The sequence below is a fragment of the Mobula hypostoma genome, chromosome 16 (genome assembly GCF_963921235.1).
Source record: "Mobula hypostoma chromosome 16, sMobHyp1.1, whole genome shotgun sequence".
Classification (NCBI taxonomy): Eukaryota; Metazoa; Chordata; class Chondrichthyes; order Myliobatiformes; family Myliobatidae; genus Mobula; species Mobula hypostoma.
Window position 1 is genome coordinate 24,453,816 of NC_086112.1, and position 21,145 is coordinate 24,474,960.

The 21,145-nt window shown below is 39.3% G+C and overlaps 1 protein-coding gene across 4 annotated transcripts in view; it reads left to right on the forward strand.

The window, feature by feature from the left end:
- mcc (MCC regulator of WNT signaling pathway) overlaps positions 1-21,145 on the forward strand; it is a 132,241-nt gene that overhangs the window by 47,765 nt on the left and 63,331 nt on the right. The window contains exon 1 of one of the 4 annotated variants that reach the window (XM_063069165.1): positions 3,765-4,238. The exons of the other annotated variants lie outside the window; for them this stretch is intronic. Coding sequence (XP_062925235.1) covers positions 4,164-4,238 — 75 coding nt within the window. The 5' untranslated portion in view covers positions 3,765-4,163. Of the gene's footprint in view, positions 1-3,764; positions 4,239-21,145 lie in introns of those variants that run through there. 4 annotated transcript variants of the gene reach the window in all.

A 21,145-nucleotide genomic window follows, 5' to 3' on the forward strand; every position in this document is an offset into this window, starting at 1 on the left:
GGAAACAAGCCCAGGGCTCCCACTGATTCAGCGATATTGGTGTGTTGCAATGATTTTATATGTTCATACGGGGAAAATGTGTGCTGTGTGTTTAATATCCAAACGTTACTTAAAATGTTATGATGCTATTGACTTATAAGTGACTTATGTAACCATATAAAAATTACAGCATGGAAACAGGCCATCTCTGCCCTTCTAGTCTGTGCCGAACGCTACTCTCACCTAGTCCCACCGACCTGCACTCAGCCCATAACCCTCCATTCCTTTCCTGTCCATATACCTATCCAATTTAACTTTAAGTGACAACATCGAACCTGCCTCTACCACTTCTACTGGAAGTTCGTTCAATACTTACTTCAAGCTCCCCTGTCCTCCCCTGATAATTGATTTATCACTATATTCATGCGAGGAAAATATGCGCTGTGTGTTCAATATTAAATTTGTTAGAATTTAGAAACGAGATTGAGTGTATTAGCCACTTATCACCAAATTCCGGTCATGATTAACACCACCCCCCCAAACAGAATTGCCAAAAACGATTTGTGGGGGGAAAAAATTGGCACGTACGCGCAAGGCTTCATGGTCATTGTAGTCTTTCTCGGGGTAAACACAACATATTTGACTGCTACTCTGGTCCGTTGGTAACCCTACCCTGCCCCCCCCCCCCGGGGTCGGCTGGTCCGCAAGAATATTGTCAATATTAAACCGGTCCGCAGTGCAAAAAAGGTTGGGGACCCCTGTTATAGAAGACCACAAATTGATGGATTGCAGTTTGCAACAGGAAGCTTTGGGGTTGACCCTTCAAACTGAACCCAGGGGCTCCACAAAGCAGCCACCTAATGTGTGTTTCCTTTCTGATGTGAGGGGGATTTCATTGTGGATACTGAATGCAGTACACTGCATTACAGTCAGCCCTCCTTATCTGCGAGGTCAGCATGCGCGAATTCAACCAACCACGAATTGAGAAAACCCAGAAGTGCTCTTCCAGCACTTGTAGTTTGGATATTACAGACTTTTCTTTTTCTTGTCATTATTCCCTAAATAATGCAGTACAACAACTATTTTACATAACATTTACATTGTATTAGGTATTTTAAGTAATCTAGAGATGATTTAAAGTATACGGGAGGATGTGTGTAGGTTATCGTGGATCAGGATTGGAAAAAAAACCGGAAGTTCTCTTACTAAGTGAGTCGGAACAGGTACATCTGGTATTATTTAGCGTCAATTAGTCAAACGTTTGTCTTAGTGTATAGTATATATTTTACCTTACTATGCATATAAAATACTTAAGAAACGTATGTTTCAGCGCTGGGCTCGGGAACGGAAGTCCCCGAGTTCGATCCAGTGATAGATCGTTCCCGAGCGCGCTGTCATCCGTGCCGGGTTGATGTGGAGGGTCAGAAAGCATTATCAGGGATGCATCCCACCCTAACTATGGGCTTTTTACTCTCCTCCCATCCGGTAGGCGCTACAGGAGCCTCCGCTCCCGCACCAGCAGGCACAGGAAGAGCTTCTTCCCTGAGGCTGTGACACTGCTGAACCTCTCATCACAGCGCTAAGCAGTATTGCATCTGTATTGTACTGTCTCAGTACTTTTATATTTGTGTGCTGTAGCACTTTTTAAATTCACAGTTATTTTGTAAATAACACTATTCTTTGCATTTCTGGTTAGATGCTAAATGCATTTCATTGGCTTTGTATCTGTACTCGGCACAATGACAATAAAGTTGAATCTAATCTAATCTAATCTAAAACCCAAAACCCAATAATTAAACCACTGCGTTGCTTAGTAATAATTGTAGCTTTAATCAGGCAGGGCCTTTTTCATTTTATCCTTTAAAATTGTTCTGATCGTTGACCGACTGTAGCCTAACACTTTTCCAATGACCGATGGCGTTTCACCTCTTTCTGATTGCTTTATTATTTCCACTTTATTTTAAATCGCGATCGTGATTATTTTTGTGAACAGAAACCTTGCAGATTCAGAGCTCTGCCGCCGGGTCCTAATGTCCACCATACTGAGACAGGTTAAATAAGGTCCGGGGTTCCGCTGGGTCCTAAGGTCCACTGCATTGGGACAGGTTGAATAAGGGTCTTGAGCATCCATGTTTTTTGGTATCTGCAAGGGGTCCCGGAACCAATCCCTCGCAGATAAGGAGGGCCAACTGTAGAAGAAATGAGAGCAGAGCACATTTTCTTCTGAAAGGATTGTTCAGAATCCTTAATGGTAGAAAGTGAAACAGTGAAAGAATAGATATTACATCTTTTGCAGTTCCCTAAGTGTGGTTGATGGGGATGATGAGTAGAACAGGAAATTGTGATTGGAACAGTCTCTTTGTAATGCTGAATATAGGAGGAAGGGAAGGTCTGCTTGTTGGTAGTATCTTGTTGAAATTGGTGGGAATTGAGGAAGGCAGAGGTTGGTGGGTGGAAGGTAAAGCTCATGGGGTATTTGGTCTTTGGTCTTTGCTCTGTGCTCTCTGAGAGTGGGTGGAAGGAAAGGTGTGAGAAATAGATGAGATATGATGTTTCAGAGGCACCCTTTTGTAAAGTCTCATCAGAGCAAATGCAATGCAAATAAAGGGACTGGGAGAATGAAATGGAGCTCTTAGGGGGGCAGAATTGGAGGTAGTATAGTCAAGATATCTATGGGAGTTTGTGAGCATAGATGTTTGTGGTGACTCCGTTCTCTGTTGGGGAGATCTGGAAAGGGATAGTAAGTGAAAAATCTGAGGTGATCCTTGTGAAAGTGGAAATTGGCAGCAAAAATAATGAAATTTTTGAGTTCTCTGTGAGTGTAGGAAGCAGCAGCAATGCAGTTGTCAGTATATTACTGCCTTAGAATATACCTTACAGTTCACCCTTCATAAATGTGAAGTAATTAAAAAGACTGCTGTCAGTCCCTCAACTGCTGTAAAATCTAATTCCCACACCTTGTGTTTGCTGACTTACAATGTCTTGACTTGAACATTTTCATCCTTTCAAATCTCTCCCTGTTCAGCCTGTCCCTTCTCAACTCTGTTACTCTTCCTGACATAGCCATTTCTTTATTCTCATGTCTTCTCTGTCCCTGAATTTAATTGCCATACCTGATGTGATTTATTGTGGCCTGATCCAAGGCTTTGGAATTCCTTCCTAAAACCTTTCCGCTTCTCTACCTTTCATTTGTCCTTTAAGGCTCATCATAAAGCCTATCTCAAATATCAGGATTTAGATTTTCATATTCTTGTAGCTTTGGCAGTGTCAGTTTTTCTTTTGGAAGTTGGTACTCTCTAAAGCACTTTGGTACAATTTTGCAATGTAAAGGGTGCTATATAAATGGAAGTCATTTTAGTTTGGTTAATGCATGTGTGAGAGAATGTGCTAAGTCATTGCAGAAATGTTCAGTAATGGTACCCACGATAATATTTTTAATGTGGGAAGTATTTTCTGAGAATGAAATGAGACTTGTAATGAATGATTTATAAATATTATATAAAAAGAAAATCTGAAGGTTTAGATAGGCAAAAAATTTAGAACATTGAAATTTTAAAAAAACTGCATCCATTACTGATTAAGATTCTGCCACACAGTCTGGCTTGTCTGCACCATAGCAGACAGGGAACAGCTAGATTTAATTTATAAAGCACCTTGATTTGCAGTGCGTAATAACTACAGTCCTGAATTAAATGCAGTAGAAATCTAATTTCTGTAAACAAACCTTTCTTTCGATGAAGGAGATGGATGGCTTGCTGCTTTACTGCTCTATGCATGACAACCCCACCAGAAAGGCAGTACTTTCAGTTCCTCTGGGAGGTGCCTTCAATCTAGCTGCTAAACAGCAGCATAAACTGTGGGGGAGGTACTATAGCACTGACTTGTCTTTTAAGAGAGCATAACAGCAGGGCTGGGCAACTTCTGGGCAAAATTTTAACCGACATATTATTAATTGTTCACCCTATGTTATCACATGCTGACAATATGTTACTTTACATTGAATTATTTTTTAAGTGGAAGGTGTTTGGCTTGCAGAGAATGTCAGCAGGCTTGCATCATTAATTCAGGCTGCGAGTCCGTTTTGGGCTGAAAATGGCTGGCTTTGCTGGAATGTGGCAGACAGAAGAAGCTGGAAGCATTTGCACTATATATATGACTTAAATTCCGGGAAATTGCAATTCTGCATGCCAAAAGTCAGCATTATGGACTCCGGAGTTGAAGTTAAACGTGGAACTAATTCAATGGCAGAGAAAAATGAGGTGAGAGCTGCATAACTAGGGAACAGGATTGTGGGGTAGATGAAACTTTAATGGACAGTGTTCTGTGTTTTTGGACTTCTAAAGCATTCATCAGGAAATGATATGAATACTTTTGCATTTAGCAGGTTATTTGTTTAGATTTGTCAGGAATATAAATCGCTTTGAGAAATTTGTGTAGGATACATGGTATTTTGAAAGAGGTTCCGTTTGCATCAAATGGTTACACTGGTTAAAGTTCAAAATTCATTGTTTATTATACAATAATTGAAAAGCTTAAAATTAAAATCTGCAGTAAATTACAAATACTGACAGCAGCTTTAGTCTTCATTCTCTCTTCCGTTTGGCAGACAGTGATATTCCAGATGTCAGGATGGATTTGATTGTTTTGCTAACTGGGGGCAGGGTCAGGAAGTGAAGGCTGTTTGGGAGTTTAATGCTGTAATGAAAGACTAACTGGAAGTCGTTTCTTTATGTTTTATCAGCAATCCTCCTCCACGTCAAATATTTAAATTTTGCTGAGGTAAGGACATTGTCTCAGAGGTAGAATTTGATGTTGTGCTGTAAATTCGGTGTTCATTTAGTGGAATTATTTCCAGCATGGAGTTTAACTATGCCTTTGTGTGTTCGCATTTGGGGGTGATGGAGATTTAATTGACCTCATATATTGGTCTTTTTAAACAAGCTAACTTCCTGTTTTTTGACATAAGTAGGATTCAATTTCTAATGGATTCTCAAACATAACAAGTTGAATCTTCTGACACATTAGTCTCCTCGGTTTTGTGAAAAAAAAGTGCAGCAGTTCTATAGGTATATATTAGTATTTCCCCATATAGGTGCCTCCCAGTTTGGGATTGTAGCACATGCTTGCATGAATGTTGAAGTTCTAAATGCTGTGTCATCTGGACAACAGTTTACTGGTGTTTTCTCATTTGTGAATTTTAACTCCTGATGGGATGTGAAGTTGCACCAGCTTCTTCACTCCTGATTGGTCGTACACAAACAACCAGCACCATGTTATACCAGGTGTGGTAATAGTTCCTTCCTCTGTTTGAATGGAGAAGAACAGACTCAAAGAATCTAGATCAGTTTTGATTTACATTTTAAAAATCATTTTGGGCTATATGCATTTTAAAACTATTTAAAGCTTTTGAAATAAAATTGTTTAAATATTTTAATAATTAAGGATTTGAATGTTTTTACTCCTGGAATGTCCTGGGGCATGAAGGTCCTCACATTTAAGGAGGGACTGACTTTGTACAAGTTGACGTTGGAACAGCATAACTGAGATGAGAATAAATTTCTTCACCCAGTTGTTGGTGAATATTTGGAATTCTCCACCCAGAGAGTTGTGGAGCTTTAGTCAAAATTTTTGGTAATACCATTTTGAAAACCTTTTACTTTAGCCATTGGTGTTGTTACATTCATTTAGCAATCATCTTGAGCCATGCAATTATTTTACAGAAGGACACCCACAGTGTAGTTGTGTGGTGAGCTTCAGGATTTAGATTCATTGATGATGAATATGCTTTCATGTTAGGGTCATGTGTAACCTAAAACAGTATCAAAAGTATAGGACTGAAGTTAAAAGCAAAACTCTGAAAGTAAAACAGAGCTTATATTAAAATGCTGAGAAGAAAAAAAATAGAATCAAAGAGCCGATTTATAAGTGCATAAGACTAGGAGGATAATCATGGAAAAAGTAAGGCAATTATTGACTGAAAAAAATAACATATTCGTGAAGGTAGAGGAGGTAAGTAAGTTCCTAATGAACACTTTGAAGCTCTGTTTACCATTTGGGTTTCCTTTGGGTGCCCTGGTTTTCTCCCACAGTCCAAAGATGTACCAGTTGCTGCCTGTTATGCCGCTGGCATTTAGGGCAGCAATAAAGGTCCTCCATCTCTCTCTGTCCTTGGCCATCTGCCTATTGTGCCCCAGGGGTTCAGGGTTAGCGGTGTTCAGGGCTTCCTTAATCATGCCAGTAGCTTTCTCTCAGGTGTCACTACTGTCAGTCATGCAAATCCCAGGTGGGGACTTAGGAATACCATTGCACACAGACATGGGATTCTTTATTGCTGTTTAGTAACAATTTTTATTTGACCAGTCACGGTTGTTAGCCTTGAGCTGACCCCCGAACCTGGAGGACTGGTGGCCCACTCTTAGTTTGGCCTCTACCCTTTGATCTGTTTGGCATGGGTGACCTTACCAGGAGACAAAGCACAAGACCCAGACTCTTGCCAACATAGCTCTCCGGAGACATGCAAGCCACCAAACCCTCTGAAAAGGTTGCGGTACTCTTGGAGGAAAGATGTACCAGTTGTTAGGTTATTTGGTCATTGTAAATTGTCCCCTGATTAGGCTAGGATTAAATTGGGGGATTGCTGGGTGGCATGTCTTGAAGGGTCAGAGGGCCTATAAAAGAGATAAATTATATAAAAAAAAACAGCTTGGAAGTGTTCCCTTTTACTTGCTGCCTTTGTCCTCTTTTGTGGAGGTTGCATGTTTGGCAAATAGTGTTAGATTAGCTAAGATGAGTAACTTCAGTATACATGGTGTACACAGCAACCTTGGTGTGCCTCTGATACAGGAAATGTTTAGGATAGTGGATAGATTAACAGTCAGGTTGTTGTTTTGTCCTGAATATTGATTCATTTTCTGAGTACTGGAAGTAATGTCCAAGCAACTGGATTTTATTTTACAATACTTTTTACTTGTGCTTTGTTGATGTTTGAAAGGCTTTGAGTTGTCATGAAATGAGTCACTTACTCAGCATGGTCAGCTTCTGACTTGCTGTTGTGGGCACGGCACTCATTTTACTGGTCCAGCTGAGTTTTGTCCAAGGTACTATTTGCTGGGTGACTTTGTGTTGAATATCAGAGGTAGATGGTTAAATTCTCTCAATGGAAATGGACTTTGTTTGGCACTTGTGTATTACCTCATCCACCCATACCTTATTGTTGTCCTGTACTTGCTACGTTCAAGCTTGGACTGTTTTATTTTCTGTTGAATTCCAAATTGATAATTAGGTTGGCAATAAATGCCGATCTTGCCAATTGCCAGATCTTAAAAAAAATGTATAATTATGAATTGGCATTGGTGCCAGGTTATTAGGTAAATATCACTTGATGTCACTGACTATTTCTCTAATACTTTGCATTTCATGTTTTCATTGGAATAAAGTGCTAAAATACTTCATAGTTCTAGGATTTCACCTTTGTGTTTCTTCTGACCTGTGTGAAATAAATTGATGCTGTAAAAAGAGGACTCTATTAAGTTAATAGAATGAATATCAGCCAAATTTTCTGAGTAAATAATGAAAGTAATCATCTGCAGCGAACATTTGGCAATGATGTTCTTTCCCTGTGCGCTGCTAAAATATTTCCATCTGTTTTTGAAAAGAGGCACAACCCGTTAAGGAAAGTTGGCTGCTTAAGGGGACGTGAAAGAGATTCAACCCAACTCCATATACTTTTGGGAATGGGGCTGTATCTCATTTTCTTCCCTTTCACCCCTTGTTTCTTTCCTTGTTTGGAATGAATTTATAATACTGTGTATGTGTATTCAGTTTTAATATTATTATGAATACTTTTACCCTTTTCATCACAAAGAATAGTTTTTGCATGTGATTTGGAAGTGAAAAGAAAATTTATCCACAATTTCTGGATAAGCTTTGTCTCATTACAGAAATAAATTCATGTGCAGTGATTTCATTGCATCATTGTTCAATTAAAGGGCAATGCTACCCGATAAGAGTATTTCCAGAGTTTTTATTCAGCTTTTCCAGCTTCTACAGCTTACTTTTCACAGGATGAAATGAAAATATAAAATTGCATTGAGGCTTAGATAATGACCTCAAGCAAATAAATTTCTAATCTCTTAAGTGTAATGAAATAATGTAGTAAATGCACAGCATTTACCAAATGGTTTTGCTCGATGTTTCTCCCAGTAGCGATGGGCATTTAATTTCAACCTGATTTAGATAACTATGATCTAATGTTGGTAGATTGATAATTCAACACAAAACATATGTCAGGAGCATGTATATGCCTGAGGAATTAGACTCTACATGGACAAGCTGCCCATGGATGCAATGGCTCATAGTTTATGTTAATAGATTGATAAATAGATGCCCAGATTAATAATTTGATGGTATGTGATTGTGTCATAAACTAATATTTTAAACTTAAAAGAAATTATGGAAGTATGAAAGCAGACCTACAAAAGTGAACTGACAAATTGGGTTATGGGATCGGTCAATTGAAAAACAGCGGGAGACATCTTACAGGATCTTTTGAAATACACATTGTGGATACATTCCAACAAAAAAATAAAAATACAGGGGATGGACCACCATCATTGGTTGACTAAGAAAGAAAATAGTATCAAACTTGCAGAAAAAGTGTGGCGCGTGGCCAAGTGGTTAGGGCGTTGGACTAGCGATCTGAAGGTCGTGGGTTCGCGCCTTGGCCGAGGCAGGGTGTGTGTCCTTGAGCAAGGCACTTAACTACGCAATGCTCCAGTCTACCCAGCTGAGTACCGGCAAAAATGCTGGCATCCTATCCGGGGGAGTCTCGTACTCTCAGTCGCTTCACGCCACGGAAACCGGCATAAGCACCGGCCTGATGGGCCACAAAGGCTTGTGACAGACTTTAATCTGGCAGAAAAAGCATAAAAGCATGCACAGGTGGTAAGTCAGAAGGTTCGATAGACTATTATAAAAGCAGAGAATAACAAAGGTTAATAAGGAAGGGGAAAGCAACTTTTTTTAAAAATAAAGAATTAAGAAAGGGGGAAAGCGGAAAGGAAAAATTACAGAATTTTAACTAGAAAACTTATTTGAAGAATTTAAAAGGAAAGATAAAGAATGAAATAAAGGATGGATAGGCAACCAGCAGCAGGACTACCTTGTATTTCCAGTAACTTCTGTTCAATCCTTTCCTCTAGAGCAGTCCGTTTGAAATTTGTATGTTCACACTGTGAAGTCAGGTTTTCCCCTCTCATCCTAAAGCCATGTAGGTTAATCGGTTACTGAAATTATCTCGACTGTATAGATGAATGGAAGAATGAGGGGAAGTTAATGTATTTTGGGGAGAATATAACAGGCTTAGTGTAGGATTAGAGTAGATGGGTGCTTGATGATCCACGTAGACCTGATCAGCGAAAGGCGCTGTTTCTGTGGTGTATAAAATATGAAAACAGTAAGATTTCCTGTTAGTATTTTTTAAAAAAAAGTAAGAGTTGATCCAATAGAAAGAGAGTATGGGGAATTCAATAAGAAGAAAATATGGAGATGGCAAATAAATTAATTGGTATTTTGCATGAAACTCCATTATAGAGGATACAAGTAACAGCTCTGAAATAGGAATTAAAAGGGAGGATCTCAGTAAAATTACTAAAACCAAAGAAGTGATATGCAGCAAATTGTTTTATCGTCATGTGGACAAATCACTGAGTACTGATGGACTTCATACTAGGGTCTTAAAATAAGTGAATGAGCTAATCTGTTAATTTTTTTTTCCAAATTTCCCTAAATTTTGTGAAAGTTTCATTAGCTTAAGATGTCATGAGTGTAAGGACCTATATTCAAAATTGGAGGAGAGACTAAGTAGGAAACACTCGGCTAGTTAGCTTAACATCTGCCGTAGCGAAAAATGTTAGAAGCCGTTATTAAAGATATTTAATGCAGCATAATTGGACTAAGTCAAAGTGGTTTCATGAAGGGTGGAGTTATGGCAACGTGCTGTGGAAAAAGTGCAGCATCAAATGGAAGCTCAGTGGTGGAGGTAACATGTTGGCATGCGTCAAAGAAAACAGTAAACATAGATATTTTCCAGTTAGGATGTAACATGGGTTAGGCTTCAACATTTAACAATTTATTATCAATAAATGGATGCATGCCACTTGCTGAATTTGCTAATGACACTAAGGATTTAAAAAGATCTTGGGCAGAGAATGTACTGTGTTCTCAGTTTGAATCAACACTCAGCGATTGCCATACAAGGAATTAATGATCTGTGAAGTTCTCTGTGAATGCTAGGAAAATATATGGAGATCGATAACAATTTAATTGGAAAAAATAAATCTCGTATTGATCTCAGAGTTATGAATTAAGAAGTTGTCATTGACTATTAAACTGTAAAATAGACATAACTACAGACTAAACCAGACTTTCATAAGATAAAGGAGCAATGCTGCAAAGTAACATCTTCTCATCCTCCTTGTTTTCTTTGGGGAATTGCTTGGCTTTGCTATTACTTGTCCTAAATTGAAAACAACAGAACCATGGTCATTTGGTTGCAATAGATGAGAAGCAATGAACCATGTCTTTGGCATCCAAGGCCTCAACAACAGACAGAAGAGCTAATTGTTATAAGGTAGAGGCATAGTTTAAGGTTATGAAATACCTGTGTGATGAAAATTAGTTACAAGCCCCATGTGGGAAAACCATAAGGAGCAATTCCATCCTGTTCTGTACAAGATTGGATTAGCACCACTAAATAGGATGCTAAACACTTGATGAAGTAGAAAATGAGGCTGACACAGTAGTGTGGCCGTTAGCATAACTCTTTACCGCACCAACTTTAGGATTGGTGTTCAGTTCCTGCTGCTGTCTGTGAGGATTTTGTAGGTTTCCTGTAGGTGCGCCGGTTTCCTCCCACATCCAAAGATGTGCGGGTCTGGTTCGTAAATTGTGGGTGTACTATGTTGGCATTGGCAGCGTGGTGAAACTTGCAGGGTGCTCCAACACTTCTCAAACTGTGGTCGTTGACACAAACAATGCATTTCTCTGTATGTTTTGATGTACATGTGACAAATAAAACCAATTTAATCCAAATGGAAATTGGTAATAGCAAATTGTCCATTGCGAAGGGATGAACTTGGATGAGATGGATTGAGCTGAACTGGGAACCTGTGCTACTTCCTCACTGAAGGAGAACAGAATGAACAAGAGGAGGATGAATCTTGGAAACAGGTTCTAACTTATTACTCTCCCACCTGGCACTTATCCTTGCAAGCGTAAGTGCTACACCTGTCCCTACACCTCCTCTCTCACCACCATTCAGGGCCACAATCAGTCCTTCCAGGTGAGGCAACACTTCACTTGTGAGTATGTTGGGGTCATCTATTGCATCTGGTGCTCCCGGTGAGGCCTCCTCTACATCGGTGAGACCCGACGCAGATTGGGGACCGCTTTGTCGAGCACCTCCGCTCCGTCTGCCACAACAGACAGGATTTCCCGGTTGCTACCCACTTCAACTCTGCTTCACATTCTCATTTGGATATGTCCATACATGGCCTCCTCTACTGCCATGATGAGGCCAAACTCGGGTTGGAGGAGCAACACCTCATATACCGTCTGGGTAGTCTCCAGACCTTTGGCATGAACATTGAATTCTCCAATTTCCGGTAATTCCCTCTCCCTCCATTCCCCCATCCCAGTTTCACTCTGCCCCCTTCTCCAGCTGCCTATCACCTCCCTCATGGTTCCGCCTCCTTCTACTACCCATTGTGCTTTCCCCTATTCCTTCTTCACCTTTCCTGCCTATCCCCTCCCTGCTCCACCCCCCACCCCTTGATCTTTCCCCTTACTGATTTTTCACCTGGCACCTACCAGCCTTCTCCTTCCCACCCTCCCCCTACCTTTTTAGGGCCCCTGCCCCCTCCCTCTTCAGTCCTGACTAAGTGTCTCGGCCCGAAACATTGACTGTTCGTTTCCACGAATGCTGCCCGACCTGCTGAGTTCCTCCAGCGTGTTGTGCGTATTGCTTTGACCCCAGCATCTGCAGAGTATTTTGTGTTGAACTTATTACTGGATCCTGGAACATATAAGAATAGTGATAACCTGGGATTAATACTCAAAATAGGAACCGGGGGATTTCGAGAACAAAGGGAAGCTAGAAGTTTGAATAAGATTGGTCATCTTGAGCTGTTATTGTTAGTATATTGTGCAAGCTGCAAGTGTTTGTCTTTGCAATAAAGAATTTGTATAAAGCTAAGAATACATTGGTTTGTTATTGTGATATATACGGGGTACAGTTTTAAAAAAACCTGGTTTTGCATGCCATCCATACAGATAATTTCATCTCATCCTACATTAAGGTAGTATAAAGGAGAAAACAATAATAGATTTCAAATTAAGTGTTACAGTTACACAATGCAGGAAGATAGTATGGTGCAAAGTCGTAATGAAGTAGATTATGAGGTCAAGAGTCTATTTTATCGTACTAGGGAATTGTTCATTAATCTTGAAACAGCAAGATAGAAGCTGTCCTTGAGCTTGGTGGTACAGAAAGGGGTATAAGAGAGAATGTCTGGGATGGGTGATGTTGTTTGCCAAATGTATAAATAATTTGGGAGAGAATGTGGATGACATGGTTTGCAAGTTTGTAGATGGTACCATGATTGATATTATAGTGGACAGTGAAGAAAGTTGTCTAAGATTAAAACAGGATTTTTTATCAACTGGAGAAGTTGGCATTGGAATATCAGATATAATTTAACTAGGACAATTGTAAAGTTCTATATTTTGAAAAGTTAAGATAGGGCCGGATAAACATTGTGACCAGCAGGGCTGAGAGGAGTGTTCTTGAACAGAGAAAACCAAGAATCAAGTACGTTGTTCCCCGAAAGGGCAGATGGGTGGCAATGCTCTCTTCTCACTACTGCCATCAGGTTCAGAAACAGTTATTACCCCTCATCCACCAGGTTCCTGAACAAGAGTGGATAACTTCACGCACCATAACACTGAACTGTTTATACAAGCTATGGGTTCACTATCGAGTACTCTACAGCTTGTGTCCTCAATATTATGTATGTATGTGTTTCTTTGTTGATCTATTTATTTATCTATTGTTTATTTATTTATCTCTTTTTTTTGTATTTGCACAGCTTGTTGTCTTTTGGGCATTGGTTGCTTGTCCAACTTTGCAGTTTTTCATTGATTCTGTTGTATTGACTGTGAATGGCTTCAAGAAAATGAATTTTAGGGTAGTATATGGTGACATGTATGTACATTGATAATAAATTTGCTTTGAAGATGATGTATAGCATGCTTGCGTTCACGTCTGTGGTATTTTGTACAAGAGTTGGGATTTTGTGTTACAATTGTATACATTGTTGGTTAGACCATACTTAAGAGTATTGTGTATAGTTCTGCTGGCCATACTGTAGAAATTGTACAGAGAGAGCGCAGACAAAAAATAATCACAAGGATGTTATATAGATTGGAGGACTTGAGTAAAAAGGAGAGATTGAATAGGCTGGATCTGTTTTTCTTGGAACAAAGGAGGCTATGGAGTGATCTTATAGAGGTTTATAAAATTATGAGTAGTATTGATAGGGTAAGTAGATGGTCTTTTTCCCAGGGTAGAAGACACTTTCTGTTGAAGGTGACAGGGGAAGGATAGAAAAGACTTGAGGGATAAGTTTTCAGAGGTTGTTGAGTATATGGAATGAGCTGCCAGAGGAATTGTTAGAGGCTGGTACAGTTATGACTTAAAAAAAAAACATTTGGATGAGTACATGGATAGGAACAGTTTAGAGGGAACTGGGCCTAATGAAGACAAATGTGGTTTGTTCACATGGGCATGTTGGTAGACATGAAGGAGTTGGGCCGAAGAGCCTATTTCTGTGCTGTATGGTTATGGATCAGTGAAACTGAACTCTGTTATTCAGCATTTGTGGAGGTAAATTTTTGGTTGATAGTTTACATTAACACTATTCACCAGGACTGAGTATAGAAGGTAGATAACCAGTAGCTGGAAACGAGGAAGGAGTGAGTTTCTGCTCCCGTTTCCCACTCCCTATTTTCTCATTACCAAGACTCGATAGCCTCCCCCATCTGGTTCCATCTGTCCATTGCCACGTACAAATCCATATGGGTTTCTTCCTTGGTTCATCTTTCTCATCTCCCTTCCCCGGTTCAATGTGCTCAACACTCTCCATGTGGATCCACTCTTATCATCTGGTTCCATTCAATCATCTACCAGTTTCTGTCTCATTCTTCCCTTTCACTTCCATTTTGTTTGCTGTCTTCCCTTTGCATTCTGAGACTTTCAGTCTGAAATGTCAACCAACTCTTGCCAACACAGATACTGTTTGATTACATAAATTCTTCTACCATTTTAATTTTTGCTCGATTTCTCCTGCTGTTTAACACCAATGTGAAAGTCCTTTGCTTTTTAAATATTAGAAAAAGTTCTATTATTTTATTATCGATTATGTGGCAATTGGTATATTTTGGTTACCAGTGTTTTCAATTAATTGAATTCGTATCAGAAAAAAATGCATTAAAATTGAAAGCATCTGTACACCAGGCCTTCAGAAAAGTCTTAACAAATTGTGCAGTATATGTCTGCCAGCTTTGAATTTTGATGTCTATCAAGGGCACGGTTTGATCTCAATTCCTGCATTCCTTTTCCAGATGAAAATGCACAGTTGCATTCATCCTGCAGGGAAGACTGCAGGTATGCTTATTGTTATTCAGACTTTTAAAACTGGCCCCAAGAATTACAGGACAAGTAAAAATCAGTGGTTAATAATTATTGTGATCACTAGCATAGCAGACGTTCAGAACTGCTTAGTGCATAGCTGTATTGAGATTTATTACATTACTAAGCCTGCTCTCCTGACATCAATTTATGAGCGCGTTATCTGCAGAAGGAGAAGTTGGTGAGAGCACATTGTGTAGAAGAAAGGTATGTTTATTGATTTTTTTTGTCAAAATTATGTGACATTATCAATAAACTTTAGGGTTTTATAGAAAGAATATCCAATTAGCTGCAAATAGAAAGGTAGCAACTGAGGTAGTCAACGATATAAAATAATGGAGCTCTCTGTATTAAATACTAATAGTGCAATTTCATAAATGTCTAGGCTTTATCCTTCTTAACTGAGGTTGCTGCGTTCCCAGAAATTCTCGATTTCAAATTTACACATTGCTGAATCTTTGGAGAAAGCTTCTTTCATTTTTTACAAGCTAATTTTAAATACGTATGGAATTATTTTGTGTTTAAAATGCACTGAAGTATATATTTTTCCCGAAGTGCTTTGTTTTAATTCATGACCAAAATATTAGTAGAGCACAGTTCAATTTATTTATTTATTTATTTATTTTAAAAATTCATAATTTGGTTGGCAATGATAAAATACTAGTCATCTCTGTAGTGGTGCAGTGTGAAAGGTTTTATATTTTCCTATCATAGACCGTGTTGCATGCAATAGCCAGTACTTAACTGGTTTATGATTGCTCAACCTGGCTATTTCTTTTACATAAATTGCTCTGTTTTATTTTCCCTACTGATATTTCACGTGTGTCATTTCTTTTTCATAAACTCAGAAGTGTGCACACTACAGCATTTAGACATTTACTAATGGATTATCTTCATGGATATGTCACAACTTTCTAAATTTTAACTTTTGCTATTTCAGCTATTCCCAGATTCTTGGTCTTGACTCAATCTTTTGCCCAGAGCTATCTCTGAGTTGTATGTAGTTTGTGAACACTTGAGAGACAGCATGTGCCAGGATGCACAAGTATCATTCTGTCAGTCATGCCGATAAAATACTCTGCAAGATTTAATTATTTGAAGAGCTAGGGCACTGGATGTGTTTTTTATTAAGTGGCAGTAAGAATATACAAAGAAAAGGAGTACAGGTGTCCCCCGCTTTTCAAACGTTTGCTTTACGAAACCTCACTGTTATGAAAGACCTACATTAGTTCCCTGTTTTCACTAACAGAAGGTGTTTTCACTGTTATGAAGAAAGGCAGCGCGCGATAAAAAAGGCAGTGCGTGCCCCGAGCAACCACTCTCCCCCGGATTCAGAACGGCAATCTCGCCGGCATTGCTTAAACACGTGCCTGTGAGCAGCTGTTTGCAAGATGAGTTCTAAGGTATCGGAAAAGCCTGAAAGAGCTCGTAAGGGTGTTACACTTAGCGTAAAACTAGACATAATTAAGCGTTTCGATCGTGGTGAACGGTGAGGACAAAGTGAGTTTGGCTTGTGGAAGTTGACAAAGATGATGTTGAAGAGGTTTTGGCATCCCATGACCAAGAACTGATAGATGAAGAGCTGATGCAATTGGAAGAGGAAAGGATAACAATCGAAATCGAATGAGTAATGATAAAGTACGACTTTAATTTTGAAAGGGTACGTCGGTTTAAGGCATATTTGCAGGATGGTTTGAGTGCTTACAAAGAACTGTATGATAGAAAAATGCGCGAGGCTCAGCCGTCAAGCAAGCCTTCCACAGCAGACGACGAACCTCGACCTTCGACATGGAGGCGGGCAGTCATAGGAGAAGATGAACTGCCTGCCCTAATGGAAATAGACAACACTCCAGTGTCCCATCACCCCAACCCCCAGGCCGCGGACAGATACCAATTCGCAGAGAATGAAGCGGTAGCCGGGAGGCACACAACACATCTTTAAGAAAAAAGCCAAAATAAACATGCTAATTATTAGGTGCCGCCCGGCACGTAATTGTCAGCCCAGATCAGAGACAATTGCCGATTGCGTAGCCTCTGATCTGGGTCGACATTTACGTGTGGGGCGGCACCTAATTAATTAGCTTGTTTATTTCGGCTTTTTTCTTACGCTACCGCTGTACCCCTGCATGCTTCGCAGATCGGTATCGGTTTGCTGCCCGGAGGGTGGGGGGCCACTGCACCATCCCAACCTGCAACGACTGAACCTAACACACCATCATCAGTGTGCTCGGCGCTGTCCCAATTCCGGTAAGTGATACTACACTGTACATACATTATTTCTACTTTATATAGGCTGTGTATTTTTATGTGTTATTTGATATGATTTGGCAGCTTCATAGGTTAAAGGTTACTGGAGAGAGTGTTTTTGCCAACAGCGCTTGCGTGAGATTTTCTGCCGACGGCGCTTGCGTGAAATTTTCGGTACGGAGAACAGTGCTGGCAATGATTGTGGAAAAGTATTTCTACTTTATATAGGCTGTGTATTTATCATATCATTCCTGCTTTTACTGTATGTTACTGTTATTTTAGGTTTTAAGTGTTATTTGACGTGATTTGGTAGGTTATTTTTGGGTCTGCGAATGCTCACAAAATTTTCCCATAAATAATGGTAATTGCTTCTTCGCTTTACGACATTCTGGCTTACTAACTGTTTCATAGGAACGCTCTACTTTCGGATGGCGGGGGAAACCTGTATTAGTGTGTTCTTACCAGTTCTGGTTTGTATTGAATGAACTTTAAAAAAGTACATTTTATTCAGTGTATTTTTGCCAATCTATTTTTAAGCACATTTCAGTACAACTGGACTTCTTGGCTATTTGTTCTTGGTTTGAAATTAAAAAAAAAACAGATAATTTAAATTTTGCAATCTCCAGTTAAGTTGCTGATAATTATATTTTTATAGCTGTGTGTGTGTGAGAGAGAGAGAGATACAACAAACAATCGAACCAACAAATAGGTATCCACCTAATCCCAAAACATCAAATTAAGAATCCATACAGATTCCAAACACATTACAAAAGATGTTGGGCATGCATAGTTCAATCCACAAAAGTGTTACTGAGCCATATTTTCTATTCAGCCTTCTGATTTTCTTTTCTGTCAAATCTGTGGTTAACCTCATAGGGTGATAACAAATCAGGTAACTTCTATTTCTGTCACTACTCCTGATCCTCTTCTCACTCTTCTCTCACCAAATAAATGATTGTTACCAAAGCTGCAAAAGCCAGAATCACTTCTATTTTTAGGGCTGATTCAAGAGAGGCAATCCCCATTCATTCTCTCAAGAGCTGCTCAATTCCAAGGATTTGACCTCAGTGGTGGCTGTATCTTTTCAATGGGAAAATACAGGTGCTGGAACTCTGAAACAAAATTGGAAAGCTGAAAATAGATCAATGTGTGTCTGTATAAGAGCAGGAGTGATTGAGATTTTAACAAGTATTGGGGTCTAATTGGCTCTATCTATCTTGCTTGTGCATTGAATTTCAAAAAATGCTTGGAAATTTAAAAATCATACTGTGCAAAGAGAAACCATTTTGAGGTATGTGAAATTACACCAAAGTTGTTGATCCAAAGCACCAATGGTAAGAGGGAAAAAGAATTTCACTGGTTTGGATAGCAGACAGCAATAACTTCATTAGTGTTTAAATAATTGAAGATCTTATTTCCATAACATTGCAAATCTTCGTTTATGAACAATGTATTGGGAAATCTAGTTGTGACTATATATTTTTCTAAATTTCCTGTCTTCAATTGTACATTCATGTGTACTCATTTCAAATATCTTGATCTTTAATTTCTTTCAGTGGTTTCCTGGTTGAACTTGCCACCTCTGCAAATGTTAATTCATTTCAAACTTTTTTTCTATATGCTTCAGTGTATCAATTCATGTTCATCCATTGTATTTATTTTAGCTGACCAGCAATGGCTTGCTGTACTGGAATGCCTTGCTTTGCCCTGCTCTCTCTAACCCTTTCCAGCTTCTGAAAAATTTCACTCTTACGTTTTTGGTTGCTTTTGCATTCTTGATTTTCATCTCTATGCTGTTGGCATCCATATCTTCAGCTACCTAGATATTAATCTCTGGAATTCATTTCCTGAGCTGGTTCATGTGATTACTACTTTATTGGATATTCCTTAAAATTCACTACATTGCTTTAATATTTGATCACATGTTTTATTGCTGCTCTATAAAATTTTGTTTCACACTTAAGAATTTGGGCTGCTTCATGGCACTAAAGATGTAGTTCGTTATAATTATTTAATCTTGTCATATAAGATTTGTGCCCTTTCTTGCTTCGACCTACAACACAAAGTAGGCCCTTCGAGCTGCACAGCCCAGCAATCCCCCAATTTAATCCTACCCCTATTACAGGACAGTTTACAATGACCAATTAACCTTCCAACTGGCACGTCCTCGGAGTGTGGGAGGAAACCCACGTGGTCACAGGGAGAACATACAAACTCCTTACAGGCAGTGGCAGGAATTGAACACTGTACTGTAAAGCGATGTGCTAACCACTACGCTACCGTGCTGCCTCAATATAAAACTAAGCACAGAACATATCACGTTTAAAGTGGTTGTGGTTCAAATATTCCCAAATCTAACATCACCTAATTACTACATTCTGTCCTGGCCCCCACCCCCACTCCAGGAAGTATTCACTCACTTTAATGTAACACACCAAATCATTACTGGTGCAGCCAACTGGTTTTAGAATTCACATAATTAGTTAAATTAAGGGCACCTGTGTGCAGTCAAGGTGTTTCAATTGATTGTAGTAAAAGTACATCTGTATCTGGAATGTCCAACTGCTCGTGAGTCAGTATCCTGGCAGAAACTACACCATGAAAATAAAAGAACATCACAAGAAGGCTATTGAAAAGCATGAGTCAGGAGATGGCTACAAGAAAATTTCCAAGTGATTGAATATCCCCTGAGTATAGTTAAGTCAATTATCAAGAAATGGAAAGAATATGGCACAGTTGTAAATCTGTCTACAGCTGGTCATCCTGAAAAACTGAGTCGCCGTGCAAGAAGGGTCATGCAAGAATTCTTTTCTGTACAGACTGAAAAGTCTAGATTTGGACAAGCTCATCATCCTCCGTCATAGGTTTCCAAGGAGGGGACTGGTGTGGGAGCCCACCAAGAGACGTATGACAACTCTGGGGGAGTTACAAGTTTCAATGGCTGAGATGGGAGAGACTGCGCATACAACAACTGTTGCCTGGATGCTTCACCAGTCGCAGTTTTATGGGAGAGTGGCAAAGAGAAAGCCACTGTTGGGGAAAAAATATTCACATGAAATCTCAGCTAGAGTTTGCCAGAAGGCATGTGGGAGACTCTGAAGTCAGCTGGAAGAAGGTTCTGTGGTCTGATTAAACCAAAGTTGAGCTTTGTGGCCATCAGACTAAGTGCTATGTTTAGTGTAAGCCAAATACTGCACATCATCAAAAACAGACAATTCCTACTGTGAAGCAGAGTGGTGGCTGCATCATGTTGTGGGGATTCTTCACTTCAGCAGGCCCTGGAAGACTAGTGAAGGTAGAGGGTAAAATGAATGCAGCAAAATACAGAGAAATCTTGGAGGAAAACCTGATACAGTATGCAAGAGAACTGCGACTTGGGAGAAGATTTGTTTTAGAGCAAAACACTCCAAGCAAAAAGCCAAAACTACACAGGATTAGCTTAAAAAAAACACAAAGTTAATGTTCTAGAATGGCTAAGTCAGAGTCCAGACCTCAATCCAATTGAGAATTTGTGGCTGTACTTGAAAAAGGCTGTTCACTCACAATCCCCATGTAATCTGACAGAGCTTGAGCAGTTTGTAAAGAAGAATGGGGAAAAATTGCAGTGTCCAGATGTGCAATGTTGATGAAAGCCTATCCACACAGACTCAAGGCTGTAATTGCTGCCAAAGATACATCTATTAAATATTGACTTGAAAGGTGTGAGTAAATATGCAATCAGTTATTTTGTTTAATAATTGTAGTAAATTTAGACCAATTTGTAGAAATTTGCTTTCACTTTGACACAAGAGTCTCTTCTGTTGATTATTATCAAAAAGCCAAATTAAATCCACTGTGAATGTTGTAAAACAAGAAAGCATGAAAACTTCCAAGGGGGGTTTGCGGTGGAGTGAATAGGTGCTGATAGGCACTGTATTTCTGTGTCTGCTAGGTGAATGTGGTATTCCAGTTTTATTAGCCATGTTTTATAATAAAAATCAAATAAATAATATCTTGTATGACACTTTGTGCACATGCTGTCATTCGAAGGCTTAGAGTTGTTCAAGGGCTTCAATTGCTTCTCAGCAATTCGACATGCAGTGAATGTGGTGTATAAAGTAAAGCTCTCAATTTAGATAGTGAACTATAGAGCAATAAAGATAATACACTACTGTATCAATTAAATCTGATTGT